The sequence below is a fragment of the Periophthalmus magnuspinnatus genome, chromosome 20 (genome assembly GCF_009829125.3).
Source record: "Periophthalmus magnuspinnatus isolate fPerMag1 chromosome 20, fPerMag1.2.pri, whole genome shotgun sequence".
NCBI lineage: Eukaryota > Metazoa > Chordata > Actinopteri > Gobiiformes > Gobiidae > Periophthalmus > Periophthalmus magnuspinnatus.
The window spans coordinates 24,997,108-25,024,894 of NC_047145.1; the positions used below are offsets into that span (position 1 = coordinate 24,997,108).

The 27,787-nt window shown below is 42.0% G+C and overlaps 1 protein-coding gene across 2 annotated transcripts; it reads left to right on the plus strand.

Annotated features, from left to right (window-relative positions):
- The first annotated feature begins 283 nt into the window (after positions 1 to 283).
- On the plus strand, positions 284 to 27,787 carry LOC117388394 (uncharacterized). Of its 2 annotated transcripts, XM_055229895.1 has the most exons (9): positions 300 to 432; positions 8,378 to 8,702; positions 12,203 to 12,482; positions 21,335 to 21,643; positions 22,510 to 22,791; positions 23,415 to 23,738; positions 24,818 to 24,925; positions 25,419 to 25,478; positions 26,365 to 27,647. In XM_055229895.1, exons 3-9 carry the CDS (start codon positions 12,410 to 12,412, stop codon positions 26,430 to 26,432), a joined length of 1,224 nt encoding a protein of 407 aa, XP_055085870.1. In that variant the 5' UTR covers positions 300 to 432; positions 8,378 to 8,702; positions 12,203 to 12,409; the 3' UTR covers positions 26,433 to 27,647. The 2 variants fall into 2 exon arrangements, with proteins under 2 accessions (XP_033841826.1, XP_055085870.1); XM_033985935.2 differs by lacking the exon at positions 8,378 to 8,702 and having other exon boundaries at positions 284 to 432; positions 26,365 to 27,787.

A 27,787-nucleotide genomic window follows, 5' to 3' on the forward strand; every position in this document is an offset into this window, starting at 1 on the left:
AATACCACTGCAACTGCAACTACTACACTTAGTTTTTGTATTTGTGTATTGTATAATTTATTGTATATGTATTTAGATGGTTTGATTTATCTTCCTATTAGATAAATGTGAAATACTCCTACTACTACCACTACTGCTACTACTATGACTACTACTACTACTACTGCTACTACTGCGACTACTACTACTTTAGTCCTGGTTTAGCCTGGGTTAGTCCTGGTTTAGCTCCTCCCTTTATGAGTAAGTGTTCTCTAACAGAACCTGTCTGTTGGCTCGGAGCCTCAGTCTCTTGCAGACGCTCCTCTCCTCCTCTCCTCTTCTCTCCTCCTCTCCTCTCCTCCTCTCTCTCTCTCCCTCTCTCGTCTCTTTCTTCTGCTCCTGTTCCACTCGGTTCCAGTCTGGTGGCTTTACGGTGAGGCACGCTGAGTCACGGTACGTTCCTGTAATCTCACGTTTTTACAGAGCTCATAGTTTTACAGTGACATGACACACTGTAAAAAAAGAACAGGGCTCCTTCACCATGTGTTTGAATGGAGAGTCTGCGTCTGACTTTAGTCCTGGTTTAGTCCTGGTTTAGTCCTGCTTTAGTCCTGCTTTAGTCCTGCTTTAGTCCTGCTTTAGTCCTGGTTTAGTCCTGGTTTAGTCCTGGTTTAGTCCTGCTTTAGTCCTGCTTTAGTCCTGGTTTAGTCCTGGTTTAGTCCTGCTTTAGTCCTGCTTTAGTCCTGCTTTAGTCCTGGTTTAGTCCTGGTTTAGTCCTGTTTTAGTCCTAGTTTAGACCTGGTTTAGTCCTGCTTTAGTCCTGCTTTAGTCCTGGTTTAGTCCTGTTTTAGTCCTAGTTTAGTCCTGGTTTAGTCCTGCTTTAGTCCTGGTTTAGTCCTGCTTTAGTCCTGCTTTAGTCCTGTTTTAGTCCTAGTTTAGACCTGGTTCAGTCCTGCTTTAGTCCTTGTTTAGTCCTGTTTTAGTCCTAGTTTAGACCTGGTTTAGTCCTGCTTTAGTCTAAGTTTAGTCCTGGTGTAAACTTGTTTTAGTCCTGGTTCAGTCCTGGTTTAGTCCTGGTCTCCTTCTCTTTAGTCCTTGTTTAATCCCTGGTTTGGATTTGTTTTAGTTTCTGTAGTAGTCCTGGTTTAGTTCTGGGTTAGTCCTAGTTTCTAAGGTGCTGTGGCTCAGGTGGTGCTGTTGTTGTGGACTTGAGCAAGACACTTCACCCTCACTGCATTTCTTTGAATGTTGTGTATGGAAAGTTAATCAATAATTCTTTATTATCATTATAAAAGCAAGTCATTATTTTATTACCACACAAGAAATACGACAATACCAGTGTATACAAGGACTGAACCAGGGCTAAACCAGGACTAAACCAGGACTAAACCAGGACTAAACCAGGACTAAACTATTACTAAACCAGGACTAAACCAGGACTAAACTAGGACTAAACTAGGACTGAACCAGGACTGAACCAGGACTAAACCAGGACTAAATCAGTACTAAAACAGGACTAAACTAGGACTAAACCAAGACTAAACCAGGACTAAACCAAGAATAATCTAGGACTAAACCAGGACTAAACCAGGAGTAAACTAGGACTGAACCAGGACTAAACCAGGACTAAAACAAGACTAAACCAGGACTAAACCAGGACTAAAACCAGAACTAAACTAGGAATGAACCAGGACTTAACCAGGACTAAACCAGGACTAAACCAGGACTAAAACCAGAACTAAACTAGGACTAAACCAGGACTTAACCAGGGCTAAACCAGGACTAAAACCAGAACTAAACCAGGACTAAACCAGGACTAAACCAGGACTAAACTAGGACTAAAACCAGAACTAAACTAGGACTAAACCAGGACTTAACCAGGGCTAAACCAGGACTAAATTAGGACTGAACTAGGACTGAACCAGGACTAAACCAGGACTAAACTAGGATTTAACCCAGAACTAAACTAGGACTAAACCAGGACTTAAACAGGACTAAACCAGAAATAAACCAGGGACTAAAACAGGACTGAACCAGAACTAAACCAGGACTAAGACCAGGATTAAAACCAGGACTAAACCAGGACTAAACAAGGACTAAAACAAGGACTAAACCAGGACCAAACCAGGACTAAACCAGGGACTAAACCAGGACTAAACAAGGACTAAACAAGGACTAAACAAGGACTAAACCAGGACTAAACCAGGGACTAAACCAGGACTAAACCAGGGACTAAACCAGGACTAAACCAGGACTAAACCAGGGACTAAACCAGGACTAAACCAGGGACTTAACCAGGACTAAACCAGGGACTAAATCAGGGACTAAACCAGGACTAAACCAGGACTAAACCAGGGACTAAACCAGGACTAAATCAGGGACTAAACCAGGACTAAACCAGGGACTAAACCAGGACTAAACCAGGGACTAAACCAGGACTAAACCAGGGACTAAACCAGGGACTAAACCAGGACTAAACCAGGACTAAACCAGGGACTAAAGCAGGACTAAACCAGGACTAAACCAGGAAACTGGGCACTTGCCAAACCTGTACCTGCAGTTAAAGGTGCGTCTTCTTCTCTGGAGGAAATTAATAGAACTAAACCAGAACTAAACCAGGATTAGACCAGGATTAGACCAGGACTGAATCGGAACTAAACCAGTGTGAACATGCTAAACCTCTTCTTAAACCTGCCATATCAGATCCATAGTGTCCAGTCCAAAGTAACTAATTACAGATATTCATGTAACTGAGTAGATGTCTTGGGTTATTACTTTACATAGATACTGGTACTTGTATTTGAATATAATTTTACCCTGTACATGTGTGAAGAAGTAACGAGTAAATAGTACTTTCAGTTGTATTTTTCATGCATACTTTTAAATAAGAACAAATTCAGCAGTACTTGTAGTTCTAAATGAGTACATTTTTACTCGAGTACAAATGTGCAGTATTTTCTCCACCTCTGATACCACAAGAGCCTGATATCTGTGGAGTTGTGCTTTATTTAGCAGAGTTCACCTGAGGACACAGACACATACAGCCCCACCACGCAACTGCATGGTCTCCGGTTCAATTCCCCTGGGCTTGCTATGTAGAATGTTGCATGTTCTCTGAGTAACCTTTAGGTCAGTTTTGATCTCCTGTTCTTTTCTGAAGTCTGGAAAAAGTCCTGGTTTAGTCCTGGTTCAGTCAATTCAATTCATTTTATTTTTGTCCTAGTTCATTCCTGGTTTAGTCCTGGTTCAGTCCTAGTTTAGTCCTGTTTTAGTCCTGGTTCAGTCCTGTTTTAGTCCTGGTTCAGTCCTGGTTCATTCCTGGTTTAGTCCTGTTTTGGTCCTGGTTTAGTCCTGGTTTAGTCCTGGTTCAGTCCTGGTTTAGTCCTGGTTCAGTCCTAGTTTAGTCCTGTTTTAGTCCTGGTTCAGTCCTGTTTTAGTCCTGGTTCAGTCCTGGTTCATTCCTGGTTTAGTCCTGTTTTGGTCCTGGTTTAGTCCTGGTTTAGTCCTGGTTCAGTCCTGGTTTAGTCCTGGTTTAGTCCTGTTTTGGTCCTGATTTAGTCCTGGTTTAGTCCTGGTTCAGTCCTGGTTTAGTCCTGGTTTAGTCCTGTTTTGGTCCTGATTTAGTCCTGGTTTAGTCCTGGTTCAGTCCTGGTTTAGTCCTGGTTTAGTCCTGTTTTAGTCCTGGTTCAGTCCTAGTTTAGTCCTGGTTTAGTCCTGTTTTAGTCCTGGTTCAGTCCTAGTTTAGTCCTGGTTTAGTCCTGGTTTAGTCTTGGTTCAGTCCTGGTTTAGTCCTGGTTTAGTTCTGGTTTAGTTCTGGTTTAGTCCTGGTTTAGTCCTGGTTCAGTCCTGGTTTAGTCCTGGTTTAGTCCTGTTTTAGTCCTGGTTCAGTCCTAGTTTAGTCCTGGTTTAGTCCTGTTTTAGTCCTGGTTCAGTCCTAGTTTAGTCCTGGTTTAGTCCTGGTTTAGTCCTGGTTCAGTCCTGGTTTAGTCCTGGTTTAGTCCTGGTTTAGTTCTGGTTTAGTCCTGGTTTAGTCCTGGTTTAGTCCTGTTTTAGTCCTGGTTTAGTCCTGTTTTAGTCCTGGTTCAGTCCTAGTTTAGTCCTGGTTCAGTCCTGGTTTAGTCCTGGTTTAGTCCTGGTTTAGTCCTGGTTTAGTCCTGTTTTAGTCCTGGTTTAGTCCTGGTTCAGTCCTGACAATCTCAAAGTGAAACATGACTCCAGTGAAACTTTAGTAGTTTAGCAGTGCTTTGTTGTGGTAAATGGGCCTGGCTCAAATACAACAGAATGAAACAGTCCTGACCCACTGTGGGCTCAGTCTGTCAGGCATCACATAAGTCTGACTTAAAAGATCAGGTTCACTGTAGAATCCCTGTCGTTTAACCTGAGCTGGAGACGGGGCAGAATTCTCAGGTTTGTTGAGCTGGTTTATGGTTCATATCTCTGTAATTACTGGGCCTATCCACATGAAACAAAAACTGGCACAAAGTTCAATGTCTTCTCTGAAACCCAAAGATGTGAGTGTGTCAGATGAAAGGACTTTAACCCAGACTAGCAAAGCAGTATATTAAACAGCTCAGCAGAATAAATCCACTGTGTACTACCTGCATTTAAGCAGTATGTAGAGTTTTGTCAGAGAATCAGGAATTCTCAATTAGCATGTTATTTGGTGTTAGCATTATTGTGGCCTCTGAAAGTTGTGAAAGTGATAATTTATAAGCACTTTCACAACCCATGATAGTGAATTATTAGTATGTTCAGAATGCATAAGGTCAGTGAGGAGTCACTGCAAACTGTTTAAAATGAACTAGTTCTGTTTTCATCTTTTTAAGGCTGTAAAACTCAGGTACAGTGCCTACTACTACTACTACTATTACTACTACTACTACTACTACTACTACTACTACTACTACTACTACTACTACTACTACTACTACTTTAGTTTTGCTTCTTGACCTTTGACCTTTTACCAAATATGACCATCTCTCGTGGCACAGATCTCTTTATTGACAAAGTTTTTTTTTAAATGGAGTCATATGGTTGTGGACCTGACCTCACTAAAACACAAAGTATATACAAAACCTGTTTGTTTACAAAAGTGTGTATGAAGAGGTCAAAGTTCAATCCACACTCATCATTATGTCGACATGGAAACCAATCTCCATTCAGCATCTGTGCAAGAACTGTACAGTGAACTGCCAAAAACAAGACACATGAATGAAACAAAACACTGCAGTAGAACAGGGTTAAAGCCTCACTGCAGATCTTTTATGATTTAGTGTTTTTCTATTTGATTGATTTAATATTAGCTTTAAAGATGCACTGTGTAACTTTTCTTGTAAAGGTTCCGCCACCTCCTTGACTCCATGGCAATGTTATTGAGTTATTTTCCTGGGATGTTCCATAGTATGACATTAAAATTCGTATCTATTTTGCATGTATTCAATCACAGGTGTTTGATTGCTAAAATCATACCTTGAAAAAAAATAAGCATTCTTACTATAATCAGGGTCACTTCTCCACAGATCTGATCTGTAACCTGACCTGGTAGAGTCCCCTGCTTGTTTCTATGGAGATAATCAGATAAACGGTGGAACATTCAGCAAAGCAATAACATCTCTCAGGAGACAAGTAGAAAAGTTCATGGTAATGAGTATATATACTGTATATACACTGTATATATACTGTATATATGCTGCATATATGCAGTATATATAGTGTATATATGCAGTATATGTACAGTACTGCATATATACAGTATATATACTGTATATATACTGTGGCTTGTGATTCTTTGTTTTTGGTTGATGAGTGAAGCCAGAGAACATGCAAAGCTGCTCTGTGATGCTTTGCAGCCGATGTCATCAACATTTCCTGAAGGTGTGATGCTATCTGAAGGCACTGCTCTGTCTGACAATCTGACTGTAAAGTACTGAATTGGTTGGAGCACAATGGGTGAGATGGTTTGTGCTGTTCTTCTCAAATAGCATTGCTATTGCAAGCTAGCTAGCCTTAGCTAGCATTAGCTAGCCTTAGGTAGTATTAGCTAGCACTCACATTTTTAAAATAAATCTTCCTAAGATGAAAGATGAACGCTTGTACTGATCACAGGCTTCTGAAAAAGTGTTGCTTAAATCCGTTTTGTATTTTTTCTTGAGTTTTCAGATGATCTTAAGACTTTTTTGACAGTGTTTGACAATGTGTACATTGTGTCACTATGGTAACTGCTGAACACTCTGCCATAGGCATACATGCAGAACACACCCAGCTTCATGTCACTGCAATGTATCTATTTAGGTGTTTTTCAGATTGGAGAATGTGATGAAGTTGTGCTCAGATGGATGTGTCCACATTGTTCTTTACACAAAATATTCAAAAAGTAAAAGCACAAATGTTGAACCTGATCATTTTTTATCAATGATTAGACCCTAGAGCTCATATATCACAACACAAACCTGCATTTGAACAACACAAATCTGCATTTGAACATTATTCATTTGAGCTGCTCTGTCTGTGTTAAATATGACTGTTCTGTGTTATGTGGTGATGTCTGACACACAGTGACATTCACATGTGAGTTTGTACCGTGACAGTACATTTATAGAGTCTGCAGCTTTAAAAAGAACTCTATTATTTAAATGAGAAGACCAGACAGTTGTCCACAAACATGCAGACAGAGAAGGAGGGATGAAGGGATGAAGGGAGGGAGAGAGGGAGAGGGGGAGAGACAGAGAGCAACAGAGAGAGAGAGAGAGAAAGACAGAGAGACAGGGAGAAAAGAGTACAGGAGTCCACAGCTCTTGGACTCTAGTCTCTGGGCTTGTAATGTATTTTATGTTGAAAATAAGGACATCCTCTGACCCTCTCCTCTCCTCCTCTGACCCTCTCCTCTCCTCCTCTGACCCTCTCCTCTCCTCCTCTGACCCTCTCCTCTCCTCCTCTGACCCTCTCCTCCCCTGACCCTCTCCTCTCCTCCTCTGACCCTCTCCTCCTCTGACCCTCTCCTCCTCTGACCCTCTCCTCCCCTGACCCTCTCCTCCTCTGACCCTCTCCTCCCCTGACCCTCTCCTCTCCTCCTCTGACCCTCTCCTCCTCTGACCCTCTCCTCCTCTGAACCTCTCCTCTGCTCCTCTGACCCTCTCCTCTCCTCCTCTGACCCTCTCCTCTCCTCCTCTGACCTTCTCCTCTCCTCCTCTGACCCTCTCCTCTCCTCCTCTGACCCTCTCCTCTCCTCCTCTGACCCTCTCCTCTCCTCCTCTGACCCTCTCCTCCCCTCCCCTGATCCTCTCCTCTCCTCCTCTGACCCTCTCCTCTCCTCCCCTGACCCTCTCCTCTCCTCCTCTGACCCTCTCCTCCTCTGACCCTCTCCTCTCCTCCTCTGACCCTCTCCTCTCCTCCTCTGACCCTCTCCTCTCCTCCTCTGACCTTCTCCTCTCCTCCTCTGCTCCTCTCCTCCTCTGACCTTCTCCTCTCCTCCTCTGACCCTCTCCTCCTCTGACCTTCTCCTCTCCTCCTCTGACCCTCTCCTCCTCTGACCCTCTCCTCTGCTCCTCTGACCTTCTCCTTATAATAAACAGACATTCCATTTAAAATAAGACAAATGACCTTGAGTAGAGTAAATACTTGGAGGATCCTTTGAAACGCTCTTCCTCCGCTCTCGTGTTTATCAGGCTGTTTGTCTTATACTGACGATGCTGTCAGATTAAAACAGGCTCTTATTGTGAAAGGACACAGCTCACTTTCAGTTGGCGTCGCATCAGAAACTGCACAGATTAATCTACTTACTTTGAAGATGAAGAATAGAGGACACAGACATCAGGCACAACAATAAAACCACTTATCCTCCCAGTCTGAGGGTTAGATAAGATAAGATAAAATAAGATAAGATATGCCTTTATTAGCCCACAGTGGGGAAATTCCAGACCTGGTTTAGTCCTGGTTTAGTCCTGGCTTAGTCCTGGTTTAGTCCTGGTTTAGTCCTGGTTTAGTCCTGGTTTATTCCTGGTTTAGTCCTGGTTTAGTCCTGGTTTAGCCCTGCTCTAGTCCTGGCTTTATCTTGGTTCAGTCCTGTTAAATCCTGGTTTAGTTCTGTTCTGTGTACCTCCTTGTCTCCATGGTGATGTTATTGATTTATTTTCCTGGGATGTTCCATAGTATGACATGAAAATTTGTATCTATTTTACATGTATTCAATTGCAGGTGTTCTAAAATCATACCTCGATAAAAAAAGCATTCTTACTTAAATCCTGGTTCAGTCCTGGTTCAGTCCTGGTTCAGTCCTGGTTTTGTCCTGGTTCAGTCCTGTTCTGTATACAGTAAATCTTTCACAGCTCTTAAACTCTTGCGTTTACAGTGTGCTATTATGAAAACCACATGTTAGACTCTTCCTGTCTGATCTTCACAGGAAACTCCAGGCTCATAAAGACTGTACAACCTCACTGTACCAGGATTTAGACCGCACCACAGAGAAGACAGTCTGTACAACTTCACTGTACCAGGATTTAGACCGCACCACAGAGAAGACAGTCTGCACAACCCCACTGTACCAGGATTTAGACCGCACCACAGAGAAGACAATCTGTACAACCCCACTGTACCAGGATTTAGACCGCACCACAGAGAAGACAGTCTGTACAACCCCACTGTACCAGGATTTAGACCGCACCACAGAGAAGACAGTCTGTACAACCCCACTGTACCAGGATTTAGACCGCACCACAGAGAAGACGGTCAGGCCAGTGCACAGAACCAACCACTTTCTGAAACTGTTGTGAAAAAATAATTTGACTTTTGTTTATTTACACTGACAGAGAAAACGTTGAACTCTGTGTCAGTTTTAGGTCCATTAACCAGGTCCACACATCTGCATCTGACAGTTACACCACAAATTCCTTCAGAGAATTCTCACCTGTCTCCAGCTCTGCAGTCAAGTGAAAAACCAAAGGGAGAAGCTTGAATTGCACCTGATGCCCTGCAGCACAGTTAAACAGCCTCTCCTCAGACCTCTGCGCTGACGCAAAATACCACACTCACACACCTCTGTCACTGCAAAAAGAAAAAACATATTCAAAATATAAGGATTTATTTGTTTTATTTTTGTTTCTATTTTTTGTTATTTTTTTATTTCAGAATGTTAATCTAGATTTGAAATAGTCTTGTCTAAGTTATCCATTTCACTGCATAGATCGATTATTAAGATTTTAAAGTGGTAGTAAATCCACTTTTCCACTGTGTATATGTTTTTAAATAGCATTATCTACTACTTGAAGTGTGAATACCTGTTAGACCAATCACACTGGCCTCCAGACCCCCTCCTCCCCCTCCTCCCCTCTTTAGTCCTCCAGACCCCGCCCAGTTTAGCAGTTCTATTTGTAGTAGTAGATGTGGGTAAAGTTTTGGTGTTTAGGTGTTTAGGTGTGCTACCAGCTTGTTTCCGTGGACATGTAATGTTTGCTCTTGTGTCGTATGGAGTGGAGCAGTGCACTGGGCACAGCCTGTAAAACACATGTCACTGAGCAGGAAACGCTCAGGTCCGTTACGTGATTGGACACGGACATTTAATTTATTTTAAAAAAAAACATGATTTATTTTGTTTTCTTTGGCTGGGTTTAGATTCATTTACAGATACAGGCAAGTTCAGGCTTCTGCACTTTTTTGGCACGTTCACAGTCAGAAGAATGTGAACGTGCCAAATGAAAACAGAAACAAAGATAAAAAGCAGCAGGAGGGTGCTACACCTGCACACAACAGACTACACTTGTACACAACACACTACACTTGTACACAACAGACTACACCTGCCACACAACAGACTACACCTGTACACAACAGACTACACCTGTACACAACACACTACACCTGCCACACAACACACTACACCTGCCACACAACAGACTACACCTGCACACAACACACTACACCTGCACACAACACACTACACCTGCACACAACACACTACACCTGTACACAACAGACTACACCTGCACACAACACACTACACCTGTACACAACAGACTACACCTGCCACACAACAGACTACACCTGCACACAACACACTACACCTGCACACAACACACTACACCTGTACACAACAGACTACACCTGTACACAACAGACTACACCTGTACACAACACACTACACCTGCCACACAACAGACTACACCTGTACACAACAGACTACACCTGCCACACAACAGACTACACCTGTACACAACACACTACACCTGCACACAACACACTACACCTCTACACAACAGACTACACCTGCCACACAACAGACTACACCTGTACACAACACACTACACCTGCACACTACAGACTACACCTGCACACAACACACTACACCTGCACACAACAGACTACACCTGTACACAACAGACTACACCTGCACACAACACACTACACCTGCACACAACACACTACACCTGTACACAACAGACTACACCTGTACACAACAGACTACACCTGTACACAACACACTACACCTGCCACACAACAGACTACACCCGTACACAACACACTACACCTGCACACAACACACTACACCTGCCACACAACAGACTACACCTGCCACACAACACACTACACCTGCACACAACACACTATACCTGCCACACAACAGACTACACCTGCCATACAACAAACTACACTTGTACACAACAGACCACACCTGCCATACAACAAACTACACCTGCCACACAACACACTACACCTGCACACAACAGACTACACCTGTACACAACACACTACACCTGTACACAACACACTACACCTGCACACAACACACTACACCTGCACACAACAGACTACACCTGCCACACAACAGACTACACCTGCCACACAACAGACTACACCTGTACACAACACACTACACCTGCACACAACACACTACACCTGTACACAACACACTACACCTGTACACAACACACTACACCTGCACACAACACACTACACCTGCACACAACACACTACACCTGTACACAACACACTACACCTGCACACAACACACTACACCTGTACACAACACACTACACCTGTACAAAACACACTACACCTGGACACAACACACTACACCTGTACACAACAGACTACACCTGTACACAACACACTACACCTGCCACACAACACACTACACCTGTACACAACACACTACACCTGCCACACAACACACTACACCTGCCACAGAATGACCCAGCGGGCCGTGACATAAAGTGGACAGGTGCATACAACACAGAGGCCGAGCGGCGTCAGGGAGTTGAGCTCCAAGACACTGGAGAACGGCCTGAGCACACGAGCTTCAGACACAGAGCTGATTAGCAACGGGATGGCTAAAGAACACTGTGTTACATCCTCGTTTACAACAGCTCCACAGACACAGATCTGACAGGAGGCCCCGGGCTCCTGAGGCCCAGGGCCCCTGAGGCCCCAAGCTCCTGAGGCCCCAGGCTTCTGAAGCTCTGCCACTAACACACTCAATACATGTGTCATTTAGTGGTTTATTTAGAGTGCAAGGTCAGAGGGCAATGTGTCCTTTTATAGGTGACACCTGGTGGCAGAAAGCAGCAGCTGCACACTTCTACACTATAACATTCTACAGTATGGCATTAAATTATCTTGCTTCAAAAACAGAATTTATGGCTTAAAAAAACATATTTTCTTACTGTGAGTTGCATCGCCTCTCCACAGATCAACAGATAGATTAGTTTAATGCCATACTGTGAAACATTCGAGATGGGAGTCTGTCTGATTTTTCCTGTTGTTTTGTTTTTGTGTGTATATCACGGTGGCTGAGTGGCAACACTCATGCCTCACAGCAAGAGGGTTTGGTTCGATCCCCGGGTCACCCAGGCCTTTCTGTGTGGAGTTTTTCATGTTTCTTCCCGTGTACTCCGGTTTCCCCCATCAACCAAAACATGAACGCCCTTCGAGACAACTGTTGTTGTGATTTTGGGTGTTACAAAAATAAAATGAATTGAATTGGGAGGAACAATAGTTCCATAGTGTACCTTTAAGCAGCAGACTGTTTGCAGAATTGAAACTATTAACAGAAGCTGAACTGCTCCAACAAGACTGTACCAGTGTTGCGTGTGTGATGTTTTTGCAGTGCGGTCCCACGCACTGACACATCTCCCTCAGTGGTTGAGGGTGAGATTCCCCTCCCACTGACAGCTCTACTGCACGTGCTCAGTGTGGTCTCTGTGTCTCTAATTAAACATTCTGTCTGTTACAGCAAAAGACCAGACCAAAGACCAGAGACCAAGAACCAGACCAGAAACTAGACCAGAGACCTGACCAGAGACTACACCACTTCAGAGGACCGGAAATATGGATTAAAACCTCCAAGACCCCCCACAGCTGCTGACACATCTAAAGCTCCGGTTTAGTCCTGGTTTAGTCCTGGTTCAGTCCTGGTTTTGGACTCAAAAGAACCAGAACCATGTCCTTTCTTCATCTCTGGACCTTGTTGGTTGGGCTGCTGTGTGTGGACTCATCACAAAACAAAACTCAAGGTAGGACGAGTTGTCTTAACCCAGTGCTGAAAATCCAGTGCTTTTGCTTGAATTCAGAACATTTTGGCTGATTTGGCTGATTTTTTCAACTTTTATTCTCTCACTCTTGAAAAAAATTATATGGATTCATCTGGTTTTATTTTTATTTAAAGATCTGTATTACACTAAACAGACTCTCTGAGCTTTAAACCATGTTCTAACACTGTGACCTCCTTAAAAACAGACCTGGAGTTGTGTTTTGTTTCATTCACACATGTTTGAGTATCACTTTATTATTAGTCTGTCACATCTCCAAAGCTCAAATGCTCTGTTCCACCTTGTGATGTCATGAAGGGGCAGTTTTCACATTTACAGCTCCTTTTACCGTTATTTCAGTGGAGATTGACAGTTCCAGAGCTGAAAAGATCCAAATCAAGTGAAGGTGTGTGGAGTTTAAAAACACAGTGGTGTATTACCACATGATGACATCACAAGGTGGAACAGAGTGTTTTCTGTTTGAGAGAAGAACTCAGCCTAAATATGCAGGGTTTGTGTGTGAAACATGTGTGAATGAAACAAAAACACAACTCCACGTCTGTTTGTGAGGATCTGTAATATCACCCCACATTCAGAAGTCCCTCATTGACTTTCAGTGTCAAATGTGAGCCTCAAACTTAAAACAGATTTGGATTTGGAAACTTGTTCTTGACGCATTTCCGAAGATTTATCACATCCCATTAAAAGCATTTGACTCAAGTTGAATCTTGTTGAGCGATGACATCACTTCCTGTTGCCTCTAGTCGCACCACACTCTAGTTTCTGATCTCACCTGAAAGGTCAAAGGCAGGAATTACCATTTACATTATTTCCAGTGTGATGCATGTTTTTATTTGAATGGCTTTGTCTCATTAAACTTCCTGTACCCATTTCCCCCCCGTGTATTTGACCTAAATGTGTCCTGCCCCAGTACAACACATGTTAGTTGTTGTTAGCATTGTAATGGCAAAAACTCCGCTCTCGTCTTTGAAAGTTGTGAAAAGTGCTTATAAAGTCATCATGGTGAATAATTAGGATGGTCAGAATGCACCTTTTCAAATGAATTAGAGCTGTTTTCATTTTTTTCAGACAGTGAAAATCAGTTACGGTTTATAGTCTATTGAAAAAAGCTAAAGATTCAGGAGCGGAGCGGTTTAAATGAGGCGAAAACAATCACTTCTAGCATTAAATGTAGCTACGGGTGATTTATGGTGAAGGTATTTTTATAAGAAATCTCCAAAGTCAAATCCAAAAAATGTTTCTCATGTGACATTTGGACATCTGGCACACAGGGACACAGGAGGATGGGAGGGCATCTGACACACAGGGATACAGGTTGACCCTCCATCAGCACAGGCAGATTTGTGCCCTGAAAGGAGCCTTGTGTCTGGGCTCTCTGCTGATTCACTGAGCCTGGGACATTATAGATTTATCATTTCACTGTTACCGAGCAAAGAACTGAATACGACTTTTTAATCAGGCAAAATCCAAGCTCCTGTCTGCTCCTCTGACTCTGCTCCTCTGACTCTGCTCCTCTGACTCTGCTCCTCTGACTCTTCTCCTCTGACTCTTCTCCTCTGACTCTTCTCCTCTGACTCTTCTCCTCTGACTCTGCTCCTCTGGCTCTGCTCCTCTGACTCTGCTCCTCTGACTCTGCTCCTCTGACTCTGCTCCTCTGACTCTTCTCCTCTGACTCTTCTCCTCTGACTCTTCTCCTCTGACTCTTCTCCTCTGACTCTGCTCCTCTGGCTCTGCTCCTCTGACTCTGCTCCTCTGACTCTGCTCCTCTGACTCTGCTCCTCTGACTCTGCTCCTCTGACTCTGCTCCTCTGGCTCTGCTCCTCTGACTCTGCTCCTCTGACTCTGCTCCTCTGATTCTGCTCCTCTGACTCTTCTCCTGTCTGGTAGATTCTTCTCATTCTTCTCGTTGACCTCTGAATAACCTCTAAAGGAGCGGTTGTCATTCTGATGTACTGTTAAAGTTCATGTGACAGGTTCTCATGTTTTCCAGACTTGTTTTGGTGCTAAATATTTATCTTAGTTTTACATCAGTTAACGTTTCTGTCAGTTTAAACTTTCATTAAACAAAATAAAGGCCTTGTCTTTTGTTTGTTTTAGTCTGATCATAACTATTGTGCAATTTAAACTAGTTTTGGTCTTGTTTACATTATAGTTGCTAGGTAACAGTTATGGAAAATTAACATATCACATGTGACATCTGCTGCTCGTGTCCAACCAGGAAGTCAAACTATAAACTCCACCAAAAGTGTCAAACGTCTTTAGTGAAATCCTATAATTGTGAGAACTATGTTTAGTGAAATTTGACCCATTTTAGTGCATTTGGCCCATCCTCCAGTGTCTGTGTGTTAAACGTATGTATTCTGGTGCAGCTCCACGCAGCAGGTGCATGTGCTGTTCTACGGGGTCACTGAAGGGACAAACTTCAGGCTGATAAATGTGAGCACCTGCCTCCCGTTTTGACGTCTGTGTCTCGTGGTGTGTTCAAACCAGCTAAGGCATCTGATTATAAAGCATTTTATTATATGTTAACAAAAGAAGTGCACTGTTAGCATGCTAGTTGTTGCTATCATTATCACTCTGGTCTCTGAAAGTTGTTAAAAGTGCTTATAAACTCATCAAGGTCAATGATTAGGATGCTAAGGCTGCATAAGGTAAGTGAGGAATAGCTTTGGACCACTGCAAACTGTTTAATGCTAACTAAAAGCACTGCTCTGTCTGAGGCTTTGTTAGACTTTAATGTGAAACTTGTTTTAACGCGATTTGACCATAAACAGACTTAGCTGGAACTACAACAGGTGATTTATGCTGTTAAACAAGTCCCTCGCAAATACACAAGCAAATACACAAGCTAGCTACACAGTCACAAGCTAGCTAGCATTAACCAACAGTTTTTCAGTTAGCCTCTCTCCCCTTTTTGTGTAAAACCAAACTCCAAAACAGGACCACAAACGCTCGGATTGATCACAGAAAAGTGAAAATGTGCTGTTTAAATCCATGTAGTATTTTTTCTTGAGTTTTTAGATGATCTTATTACTTTTTGGCTGTGTTTCCCCCCCTCCCCACCCCACCCTTCAAGTCAAAGCCACACTGTGAGAAAAAAATGCATGTTTTTTTAGTTGTGTGATTGATTGATTGATTTGGACAGATGTGGTAATACTCTGACATGAGGCACGCCTGTTTGTTATTCTCAGAGCTCATTGAACATGTCTGAACAGTGTAAGAGACGTACTGATCTTAAAAATACACCGTAAATCCACCCCCAGTCTCTCTGAGAACTCCACTTTCAGGTTCCTCCAAACACTAATGACTTTCACCTTACACTACCTCACAGTTTAAAGGTCAAATATTACACTAAAGAGACTCCTGTGAGCTTTAAGTCATGTTATAATGCGGTTACCTCCTCAAAAACACACCTGTTTCAGTCACACACTTTGCTATTAGTCTGTCTACATCTCCAAAGCTCAAAATACTCCAGATTGTGATGTCAGTTCAGTAGAGACAATTCCAGAGCTGAAATGATCCAAATGATTCTAGTGAAGGTGTGTGGAGTTTAAAAACACACTGGAGCTCTTCCTGTATTACCACATGATGACATCACAAGGTGGAACAGAGAGTTTTCAGCCTAAATCTGCAGGGTTTGTGTGTTAAACATGTGTGAATGAAACAAAACACAACTGTAGGTCTGTCTGTGATGAGGAAACAACACTAAAACAGATCAGAAAACAGTGGAACATGGGCCCTTTAAATGCGCCACTTAAATAAACCATCTTTATATGAGGGTAGAACAGGACTGTAAAGGTTGCTGGTTCTATTCCCTGAACAACAAGTTTGCATGTTCTCCCTGTGTCGTGTGTGGGCTTCCTCTGGCTTCCGAAATCAATCAAATTCTCGAGCTTGGTTCTCCTGACCACTTCCTAAGACTGATCCAACAGTGACAAATCTTTGGGTTAAAAATTACGACCGTTGCCATAGAGATAAAAAATTTAAAACAATGATATCTTGAATGGGAAAAACTCCTCAAAATGTTGCATAAAAGAGGAATATGAGCAGATAAACTAAACAATGTATACTGTATGTTTATTTGTAACTGAATAAAAAGCTGCATTTTTGGAGAAAAGTTAAAATACTGACATTTATACATGAGAATTGATTGTGAAATGACTAACGCAGTGAGCGCAGAGGGACAGGCTCTGACGTACAACCTCAGTCTTTATAAAGAAGTGGACTAAACAGGGAGGGAGAACAGACCTGGCTCCATCGCGGTGCTTCTGCAGGGTTGGGAGAGGCTCTGGGAGGTTTGTGTTTTGTGTATATATTGTTTACATGTTGCATTTCCCACATTTCCTTGAACATAATCACATTCTCGTCTTGTGGTCCGACTGCCTGGGATGTTTCTGAAGTTCATATTTATGCTTCAGAGGTGGATTTGATTTCACTACAGTAACTTCACAGTCTCATTACATCAAAACTGTCTCCAGACTGTGTATATACATGGACATAGTTAGCCTGTTAGCAGAGGGACCAACGTGAGCACGGGCGCGATTCAGCTCCATCGATGCCAATTCACTTTCTGTGTAAAAACTGTGTCCCCTCTCTCTGTAACTGCTGCTGTTAGACTCGTTATTTTGGTCTTAAATGTTTTTATTAACCTGACCTACATGATCCTTGGGTTTTTATTTCACAATTTTGGCCCTAAATCAATCAATATGAACATTAATAAGAGACAAACCAGGTGTGTTCTTTTTTCTGAGGTTGCTTCCACTGCTCTCGTTAGCAACAAGTTTGATTGACAGTGTTGCTAAGTGGGGTCATGTGCCGTCAACCAACTGTCGTTAGATTGTCTCTTTGTTGCTATGAGACACACACTTTGATTTTCAAATATGGAACTTGGCTCCAAATTAGCTGCTATAGTCCACGTCTATAATAATGGTGCTACAGTCCATCCATCCATTTTTTTCGCTTATCTGGGGCTGGATTGCGGGGGCAGCAGTCTAAACAGGGCCTCCCAGACTTCTCTCACCCCAAACACATCCTTCAGCTCCTCCGGTGGGACTCCACACATTCCCTGGGCCAGCTCAGAGACATAGCCCCTCCAGTGTGTCCTGGGTCTTCCTTAGGGAAGTCCACAATTCTTCGTTTAAGCTTTTTCTGACTGATTATTTCCCTCATCATTAGTTTACTCAGAGCTGTATTTTGATTGGTGGCATCATCTGCTTGTCTCCATGGAGACAGGTATGTTTAATTACATTCCTTGCAAAGAAAGCACTATCATCTCCATGGAGACGGGCAGGCGACAGAGCCTTTACCACAAAAAAGTTGCACTGTTAAGTCATGAAATACAAGTTTCCAGTTCCCGCTAATCCCTCTGGGTCTAAACAGGTCTGACCATTGAGCCTCTGCCTTTGTCCTCTTGAGCCCGGCACTGGGTTGAGGGTTCAGGTTACACAGACTCACTTCTGTTCTGCGCTGTGGTTTAAACAGCTCAGATAAGGAAACTCTGGCTCTGTCTGCACAAGACAGTGGTTAGAGTGTTGGTCCCCCAACCCGAAGGTCGGAGGATCGAGTCCCGCTCGGACCAAGTTCTGTCGTTGTGTCCTTAGGCCAGACACTTCACCCACATTGCCTATTATGAAAGTGGTGTGTGCTTGAATGATAGGTGGTGGTCGGAGGGGCCGATGGCGCAGATTGGCAGCCTCGCTTCCGTCAGTCTGCTACAATAGTAGCTTACCATCACCAAGTGTGGAAATGAGTGAATGATGACTATAGTGTAGTTTGAGAGGCTTTGACAAGCCTGTAAAGCGCATTACAAGTGTAAGACATTAGTATTATTATTATAAGACACAGCCGCTCACTGACAAATACACTTTACAACTGTGTCTATGGTTCAAGCAGAGTAAGCAGAGTAAAATAACACTTGCCTCACAGCCACAAGGTCCCCAGTTCAATTCCTGGAATGGTTAGTGTTTTTGGGCAGGGTTTTCATGTTCTCCCTGAGTACTTAAGTAGCTTTTTAAATAAATGTGAATAGTAGTTTTCAGACCCTCATATTTTTTAACATATACTAATATATAGCACAGTGTAACAGTACTCTTACTCCAGTAATTTACAGTACAGTGTAACAGTACTTTTACTCGAGTAATATGCAGTACACTGTAACAGTACTCTTACTCGAGTAAAAGTTGTGATTCATTTTCTGTGAGTGAGTCTAAAGTTTCTGGAGCTTTATGTAACAATATGGAATGATCTGAACATTTGTGTTTCTTGCAGCTCCTTCAGATTTGATTTAGTTTGGCTCATTTTGGTGTCTGTTTGAATGTGCAGTATTTCAGGTTTTGTTATTCACTTTCACTTGAAATTATAAATCAGATGTTACGTCAGAACTTTTTTACTCTTTTTGGACTGCTACTTTGTACTTTTAGCCAAAGGTCCTGTTGGTTTCTGTTCTGCTGCATGAAGAACAGACGCAGAGGCACAGGGATCATTCTGTAGATCTTTATTGTCGGTTACAGCAATACTGTCGGGTTAAAGGCAGTACAGGGTGAGATTGTACCAGGGTCTAACAGAGTCTAACAGAGTCTAAAGAAGGTGAGCTCGCACCATTGTTTTATATTCCTCAAACAGTGGGAGTTAACATTCTATAGATAGGAAATTTTCAGCACCATCGAAAAATGTGATTGAATCAGTGTTCTATAATACCCTTAAACAATATTACATTTATATATTGTCCATAGTCCATATTTGAAAATCTGAGCATGAATATTATAGCAACCAAAGAGCCAATCAGGAGCGAGGATGTTACAATAAACCTGGACTCATGCTCAGCCTCCAAGAAAGCCACATCCTTCTGTTTTTCAATCATTTAATCAATCATATTTTAACTCTACAACTGATAATTCTGCTGTCGAAATATCACATTCAGCATGTTCAGTGTAACTATAGTAAACTTAACTGGAAGCACCAAGACCATGACCTAACACCATACAAATACAACCAAACATCTCAACAGTAAACAAGCTGCAAGCTGCTATTACACCAAAGAAACATACTACCCCCACTGGACAAACACCAGCAAGAAATTACCCTTTATTTTATTTTATTTTTATATTTATTTCATTTTATTTTATATGTATTGCATTGTATTTTATTTTATTTTTAATTTAATTTAATCTTTTTTTTCCCTGTAATTAATTTATTTTTATTTTGTTTGTTTTTCTTTAAGTGTCTTACTGTATCTGTTTACTAATGTTTTGTTTGTATGTATGTTGTGTTTGTATCTTGATTTGTTACGCCTACTTGTAAATTAAAACAATGATAAAAAAATAAAAAAAACTTAGCAAAATTGTCAATCAAAGCTGTTACTGTTATTAATGTTCATATCTTGATTTACGGACTAAAATAGCTAAATAAACCCCAGGTTAATACGAACATTTAAGACCAAAATGACGAGTCTGACAGCAGCAGGTACAGAGAGAGGGGACACAGTTTTTACATAGGAAGTGAATTGGAGCCAGAATCTCGCCCATGCTCAGTTTCTATATGGAATGTGGCGACTAGCGGGTTAGCTTTGTCCACTTCTATACACAGTGCACAGTCCTATTATTTCGAAGTAACAATGTTCTTTTGGCTGCTCTTCCTCTGCTCATATTGCATACAGCTCTAGTGTGTTATAGCTCTGATTGTAGGACTATATAAATAAAAGTATGTAATTTTGGGACTCCCTAAATTCTCTGCATTTTGTCTGGGGGCGGGGCTTAGCGTTCCATGCCAATCAAACCTACCTAACTGCTGTGTGCTGTAGAGTGCTTTTTCATAGAGAAAACATAAGCAGCAGGTGTGATTCCAGCAAATACACAGGTTCAGCCACATGGACAGGATGTTAAATGCAGTTATTTAATACTCAATGTGTTTTTTGTTTCAATTTTAGCTCAAAATTCAGCTTCAACTTGTCAAGTTGAGTTTAGAGGTAATGCACTGTCCCCTCATTCTGACTGGGGCAGAACTATAAGCAGCTCAACAGATTATGTGTTTATTTGCTTTTTTTCCTCATTTTTGTTGCTGTTGTTTTGATCACAGAGACATGTTTTAAAGGAGACAAAGGTTCAGTTCATCTGTGTGAGTCTGTATTAGTGATAACTGTGAGCGTTGCGTGCAGTGTCTATGTTGGTTAGCTAATGGTACACTGGTATAAACTGTTGATTTTCTTGTTTTAGAGTCAGATACAAACTAAATATTTAGCAAAGTTTTAAATATATTATTAAACTGCAGCAGAAGAAGATGTCATGACTCATTATTGACACTAATATAATGTTACTACCATTGACTGTATATATGAATGGACAAAGCTAACCAGCTAGCCGCTGCGTTTCAAACAGGAATTGAGCATCGACTCTGGCTCCAATTCACTTTACATTGAAAAACTGTGGCCCCTCTCTCTGTAACTGCTGCTGTCAGACTTGTCATTTTGGTCTTAAATGTTCGTATTAACCCGCTCTACATGATCCTGGGTTTTTATTTCGATATTGTGTCTGTAAATCAAGATATGAACATTAATAACAGACAAATCAGGCACCTTCTTTCCCCGAGGCCGCTCCTGTTAGCGTTAGCAACAGGTTTGATTGACAGTTTTGCTCCTTGTTAAAACAGCGGAGCAGACAGAGGCGGATTTACCTTCAACAGCCTCGCTCTGGATTGGCTCTTTGGTTGCTATGATACTCGCGGTTCTTAATATGCAACTCAGCTCCAAATTCGTTGCTAAAACTGCTCTAGCCAACCTTTTAGAGAGTCCGGTGTAATGTATGCACACGTTGTCTCTGCAGAGATCCATGTGACCTGTCTGGTGGGTGAGCGCTGCATCCTCCCCTGCCTCCTCCCCTCCTCTGCCCCACAGAAGCTGCTCTGGTTCAGGCAGGACTCTCTCATCCTCAGCCTCTCCTCGGACCTCCAGACCCTCCGCGACCCCAACGACTCCCTCGCAGGAAGAGCTGCCCTCGCTGACCCCACCCTCGCCAAGGGAAACGCCTCTCTGCTGGTGAGAGACAGCGCCCCTAGAGACCGGGGGAGGTACAGGTGCAGCGCGCGGACCGAAGCAGGAGACCGAAACCAGGAAGTCATCGTCAAAGTACAAGGTAAGAAGAAGAAGAATGTGCATTTAATAGATAATCTGATACTTGATAGAGATTTAGTAGATTTTAGTGAGCTTTATTTGAATCTGGAAAGAGCTGACATAGTTGGAACTGCTGAACATTCCACCACAGAGATACATGTAGAACACCCCCAGCATGATGTAACCGCAAAGTCTCAATAGACAATATAGAATCTGATGATGTCATAACTTCAGATGTTGTGCGGGGCCTGTATGTCTCTGTGGGAGGTTTTTGAAAGAAATCTCCAAACTTCTGCTCCACAAATGTCATATTAATCTCACAGTTTAAAGTTCTTTCAGATGACAACAATCACCAGGTCCACAGCCAACTGTACCTGACCATTCTCACATTCTCACACTGGTTTCATGTAGAAGGCTCTCTTAAATTACAGTAAAAACATAAAAGATAATGAATAGTTTTACATCGAAATAAGAAACAAAAAAAACAAAATATACTTAAACTGATGTCTAATCCTGAGGAGTTTGTAAATGCTGTTAGCTGTGTATGCTAGCAGGTTTATATCAGACCCATGTAGAGCCTAAATCTGTGGAGCTAGCATTGTGTGAGAAATATTTGACACCTCCTCAAAGTCTCCAGTGACCAGTACCTGACCAGACTGTGACTAATGCCTCCTGTTCTGAAGAAGGGGAGTGTAGACGAGGGCTGTAGTCTCTCTCTGACTCTCTCTTTCTCAGCTCTTTTGGGTCAAATGCAGATTACTCTAGCCTGTATAATCTCTTTCTCAGCTCTTTTGGGTCAAATGTAGAGGACTAAAGACTGTATAATCTCTTTCTCAGCTCTTTTGGGTCAAATGCAGAGGACTAAAGACTGTATAATCTCTCTCATAGCTCCTATCCGCTCCCTGTCCATGGAGCTCTCGCGTCTGAGTGGTTTCGAGGAGATAAAATGCTCCGTCCGAAACGTGTTCCCGCCCCCTCGGGTCACGTGGTCCACGGAGCCGCCCACCTTCCACAGCCTCCAACCTCTGACCCGGAAGCAGCTGGAGGGGTCGGGGCTGTACGAGGTGGACAGCAGACTCAGGACTCTGGGACAGAAGGATCTGATATACATCTGCACGGCCACGTCTCCCTACAGCGACAAGAGCTGGAGCGCCTCCTACAGGCACAGAGGTGAGGGGGGCGGGGAGGGGCTTAAACAAGTGAGGGAGGGGCTTAAAAAGTTAGGGAGGGGCTTAAACAAGTGAGGGAGGGGCTTAAACGGGTTAGGGAGGAGCTTAAACAGGTGAAGGAGGGGCTTAAACAGCTGAAGGAGGGGCTTAAACAAGTGAGGGAGGTGCTTAAACAGGTTAGGAAGGGGCTTAAACAGCTGAGGAAGGGGCAGAGGTCAGGTACAGCAGAGTAATCATAGATAAATTTGTCTGTAAGGTGCATTACGTAAGTTTTCTGGTGGGATGTCTGGAATGTTCCACTGTGTGTGTGTCTGTGTGTGTGTGTGGGTGGGTGGGTGTGTGTGTAGGGGTGTGTGTGTGTGTGTGTGTGTGTTATCTATCTAAACCAGGTCTCTGTTGTCTCCTCTCGGATATCCATGGTTACGAGGGGAAGGACTTGACCCTCCTAGACCTAAACCAGGACTAAGTCAGAACTAACCCAGATCTAAACCATGTCTAAACCAGGTCTATCCCAGGTCTAGCCCAGGTCTAAACCAGGACTAAACCAAACCTAAACCAGGACTAACCCAGGACTAAACCAGATCTAAACCAGGACTAAACCAGATCTAAACCCTTGTCCCTCAGATCTCCGTGGTTCTGAGGGCAAAGACCTGACACTCCCCTGCTTCGCTCCTTCTTACCTGAACAGCCAAACCCTCTCCTGGACCTTCTCCAACAGCGACGCCCCCAAACACATCTTGACCTACAGTGTCCAATCAGGAGAGGCCGTGTCATCGCAGGAGTGGGCGGGGCATGTGGAGCTGGACGGGTTGCGGGTGCAGTTTGGGGACGGGTCAGTGCGGCTTATGGACCCAGAGGAGGAACACCACACAGGGATGTACAGCTGTGTGTTCTCCACCCAGAGGAGCACCCACACGGAGACTATAGAGGTCACCATCAGCGGCACAGGTCAGCCACAAGAGCAATGTCTTTACACAATGAATAATAATCTGTGACAAGTCATACACAGTTTACATTAGTAAGACGGAACACACGACTGGTCATACTTTTTCATTTATTTTTCTTGTAGATTCTCAGTGGAGGTATCAAAACTAAAACTTGTTTCAGATTAAATAATAATAAAAATAACCTGTCCCCTTTGCTTTGAACCCTGGTTTGTGAGAGAGGCTTCATAATTCCATGTGTATCTTCATCATATATTTGACATCTTCCATATGTATAGACAGTAAAATGTAAAAAGCAGTAAACAAAGAAAAAAAAAACAAACACACTGGATGAGGCATTGACTGTTGACTGGTTGTGTATAAAATCGTGTCTATGGGGGACATTTTGACTTTGTCTTTTATATAAACACAACACAGTTAGCTCTGTGCTGGGCTAGCTCACTGTTAGCATCACTACTTCCAATGATAGTGATGGGAGTTTTACTGTCTCTATGGGAGTTTTACCGTCTCTATGGGAGTTTCATCGTCTCTATGGGGGTTTCATCGTCTCTATGGGAGTTTTATCGTCTCTACGGGAGTTTTACTGTCTCTATGGGAGTTTTATCGTCTCTATTGGTAATGGTAATACTAATTTTGAGGCAATAAATATTAAAATAACGCCACAAACTGAAATAATGCACGTATAAAAACATTATGGTAGTTTTTACTTTAAATTTTAAAGAGCAAAATCATCTTTTTGAGCTTTCTACCATGTTATAACGTAGTCTGAAGCATTCTTACAGTTAGCAGTAAGATTCGGTACAAGGCTCCGCCCACAAACCTACATCACCCACATGACAGTTCTCTATAAATATACAAAAACATGATACAAAACTGTACACAACAACTTGACAAACCTGATGTGATGTGTATGCTGATTGTTTTTTTTTATAAAATACAGTGATAAAATGCATATACTTACAGTTTATCTGAATGTGGATTTAATATTGTCATCAGCAGCAGACCAGCACATGTCGCCAAAGCACCATATTAGTCTCTTCTCAGGCACATTATGTTGAAGTCGTTTGATTTTTGTTTTTCCAGGGAAGCGCAGTGCACCTGAAGACCCCTCTTACTGGTGGGTGGTGGGGCTGATCGTCGCCATCTTGGTCGTGGCTGTGGTCGTCATGTTGGTGTACCTCAAAATCAGAGGTAACTGTGTCACTCTAGATGTTTATGTTGACTTTGTGAGTGTTATATTTGCTACACAGTACTGTACACACAAAGGTCAAAATATTAAACCTCTATTATTTGTTTGAGACTCACTTCACAAACTCCCCATGTTAAAAGTGCTGAATGTGCTTGAAGAATTACACTATAAATTATAAAATGCAAAAGTATTTCACTTTCATCTGTGCATCAGAAGGTGTTGGACTTGTTCCCAGTTTGCTTTGTTCAAAATGTACACTATTTCTTTTAAAATTCAAATTTCCAAAGTGAAATTTAAAAAGTCAGATTTTGCAGAGAATGCATCTTATCCATACTGACATCACCCTGTATAAGAATTCATACATGTTTATCTTATTCATACATGTTTATCTTATTCATACATGTTTATCTTGTTCATGCATGTTTATCTTATTCATACATGTTTATCTTGTTCATGCATGTTCAATAGTTCAAAAGTTTAATGTCTGTGTTGAAGGAGGAGCCACAAAGCCCAAGTCTGACCCTGAGGAGGCCACAGAGCTGCACCCGGTCAAAGGTGAGAGCTGCGTTACCAGTTTGTACCATCAGAGGGAGACACAGCGACACACATGTCACATCTGCAGCTCCATCACCTCTGACCTTTTTCTGCCCTCAGTCTAAAGAGAATAAAGATTGAAATCAAATCGAAATCAAATCAAAATAATAAAAATAATACGAAAAGTGCATACAAAAATTTATTTTATTTTTTCATATTTATGTTGTGGGAATTTTCATTTCAAGTCTTTTTAATTTTACTTAAATTTAACTGTTGAAATTTGATTTCTGATCTGTTCTAAGGACGTTTCCTCATCACAAACAGACCTGGAGTTGTGTTTTGTTTCATTCACACATGTTTAACACACAAACCCTGCAGATTTAGGCTGAGTTCTTCTCTCAAACTGAAAACACTCCACCTTATGATGTCATGTGGTGATACAGGAAGTGCTCCACTGTGTTTTAAACTCCACACACCTTCACTAGAATCATTTGGATCATTTCAGTCCTGGAATTTCCAATCTCTACTAAAGTAAAGGTAAAAGGAGCTGTTAACTTGACTTAAGTACCACTTCATGACATCACAAGGTGGAACAGAGCATTTTGAGCTTTGGAGATGTAACAGACTAATAATAAAGTGTTACTCAAACATGTGTGAATGAAGCAAAACACAACTCCAGGGCTGTTTTTGAGCAGGGCACACCATTAGAACATGACTTAAAACTGCAAGAGTCAGTTTTGTGTCAAATTTAAATCAAATTTATTTTATTGAAGTAGTGAAAAACATGTCACAATATTCAAGAACGTGTTGTATATTATTATAATAACTTAAGTGTAAAACCAACATTTTACATTTTTTCCATTAATTATTAAAAGGAAATAAGTTTGTGTTTTGCCTGTTGTTTCAGATTCGGGTGCAGACAGCCCTTTGGCCACCGGGGGCACTAACGGACAGTCAGCCTCTGCTCTCACATGAAGAGCCCCTGAACACTGTAAAAATGTCAAATATAAAACAATATATGCTAAGACACAGAAGAACACGGCCTGTTCTCACTGCTGCGTGGTCCCACGCAGTTTCACACAATTTTGTCATATTTAGCAGCTTGGAAAGAGAACAGCGCACGTAGTTTTCAATATATTGGATTCACGCTCTAGAAGTTGATGATGTCATAGTTTCAGATGAAGCAGGGGCCTCTGTAACTCTACGAGAGCTTCACCGTTTTTCAAAAAAATCTCCAAACTTCTGCACCATAAATGTTGAACCATCTCATTATTAGTTTGGGATTGGTGCCACTTCCAGACGCTGTACCTGATTTTTTTTGCGTTTTAAAATCACGAAAAACAGAAGTAGTTCATTTTAAACAGTTTGCAGTGGTCCAAAGTTAATCCTCACTTACCTTATGCATTCAGAACATCCTAATTATTCACCACAATGAATTTATGAGCACTTTTCACAACTCTCAGAGACCAGAGTGGAGTTTTGCCATCACTGTAGCACTAACAACTAGCATGCTAACAGTGCATTTCATTACAAGACAGTCAAAGACAGTGCACAGTGGACGTGTTGTAACCTCCAGAGCTGCTTATACAACACACGTGTCCTGGGCTGAGGCACATTTTACTCAAACACGTGAGGAAAAATCTGGTACAGCACCTTTAAGTCTGACATATTTTATTTTTATTTTGGGATATTTTTATGGTAAAATCACAAGATCTTGTTTTATATCATTATTTAAGGATTTTGCTGTGAGTTTTTATATAAAATTGTCAAAATTATATCATGAGTAGTCTCTGAGTAAATATAATATTTTTTATATTTTTTTGGTTAAACAGGGGTATTTTATCATCCAAGCAATGTGTTTTTCAGGGACGTTCCTGTTTATTTCAGCAAGAAAATGCCAAGTCACATTCTACACGTGTTACAGCTGTGTGGCTTCATAGTAAAAGAGTGCAGTACTAGACTGGCCTGACTGCAGTCCAGACCTGTCTCCCACTGAAAATGTGTGGTACATTATAAAGAGCAAAATACGACAACGGAGACCCCAGACAGCTGAGCAACTGAAGTTGTACATTCAGCAAGAATGGGAAAGGATTCCTCATATAAAGCTTCAACAATGAGTGTCCTCAGTTCCCAAACTGAGAACAAATGATTGTTATTAAAAGGAAAGGTGAAGTAACACAGTGGTAAACATGCCCCTGTCCCAGCTTTATTGGAAAAAGAGTGAATATTTGCATAAAAACAATAAAGTTTATCAATTTGAACATTAAATATCATGTTTTTTGAAGGGTATATTAAGTAATAAAGCTTCTTCTGCATTACATGTATATATC

Bases quoted from the DNA above. Each gene is read 5' to 3' on its own strand.
- LOC117388394 (XM_033985935.2), top strand. From the start codon at position 12,410: ATGTCCTTTCTTCATCTCTGGACCTTGTTGGTTGGGCTGCTGTGTGTG. The intron at 22,792-23,414 runs GTGAGGGGGGCG...CTTGTCCCTCAG, and splicing joins CGCCTCCTACAGGCACAGAG to ATCTCCGTGGTTCTGAGGGC. The intron at 23,739-24,817 runs GTCAGCCACAAG...TTGTTTTTCCAG, and splicing joins GGTCACCATCAGCGGCACAG to GGAAGCGCAGTGCACCTGAA.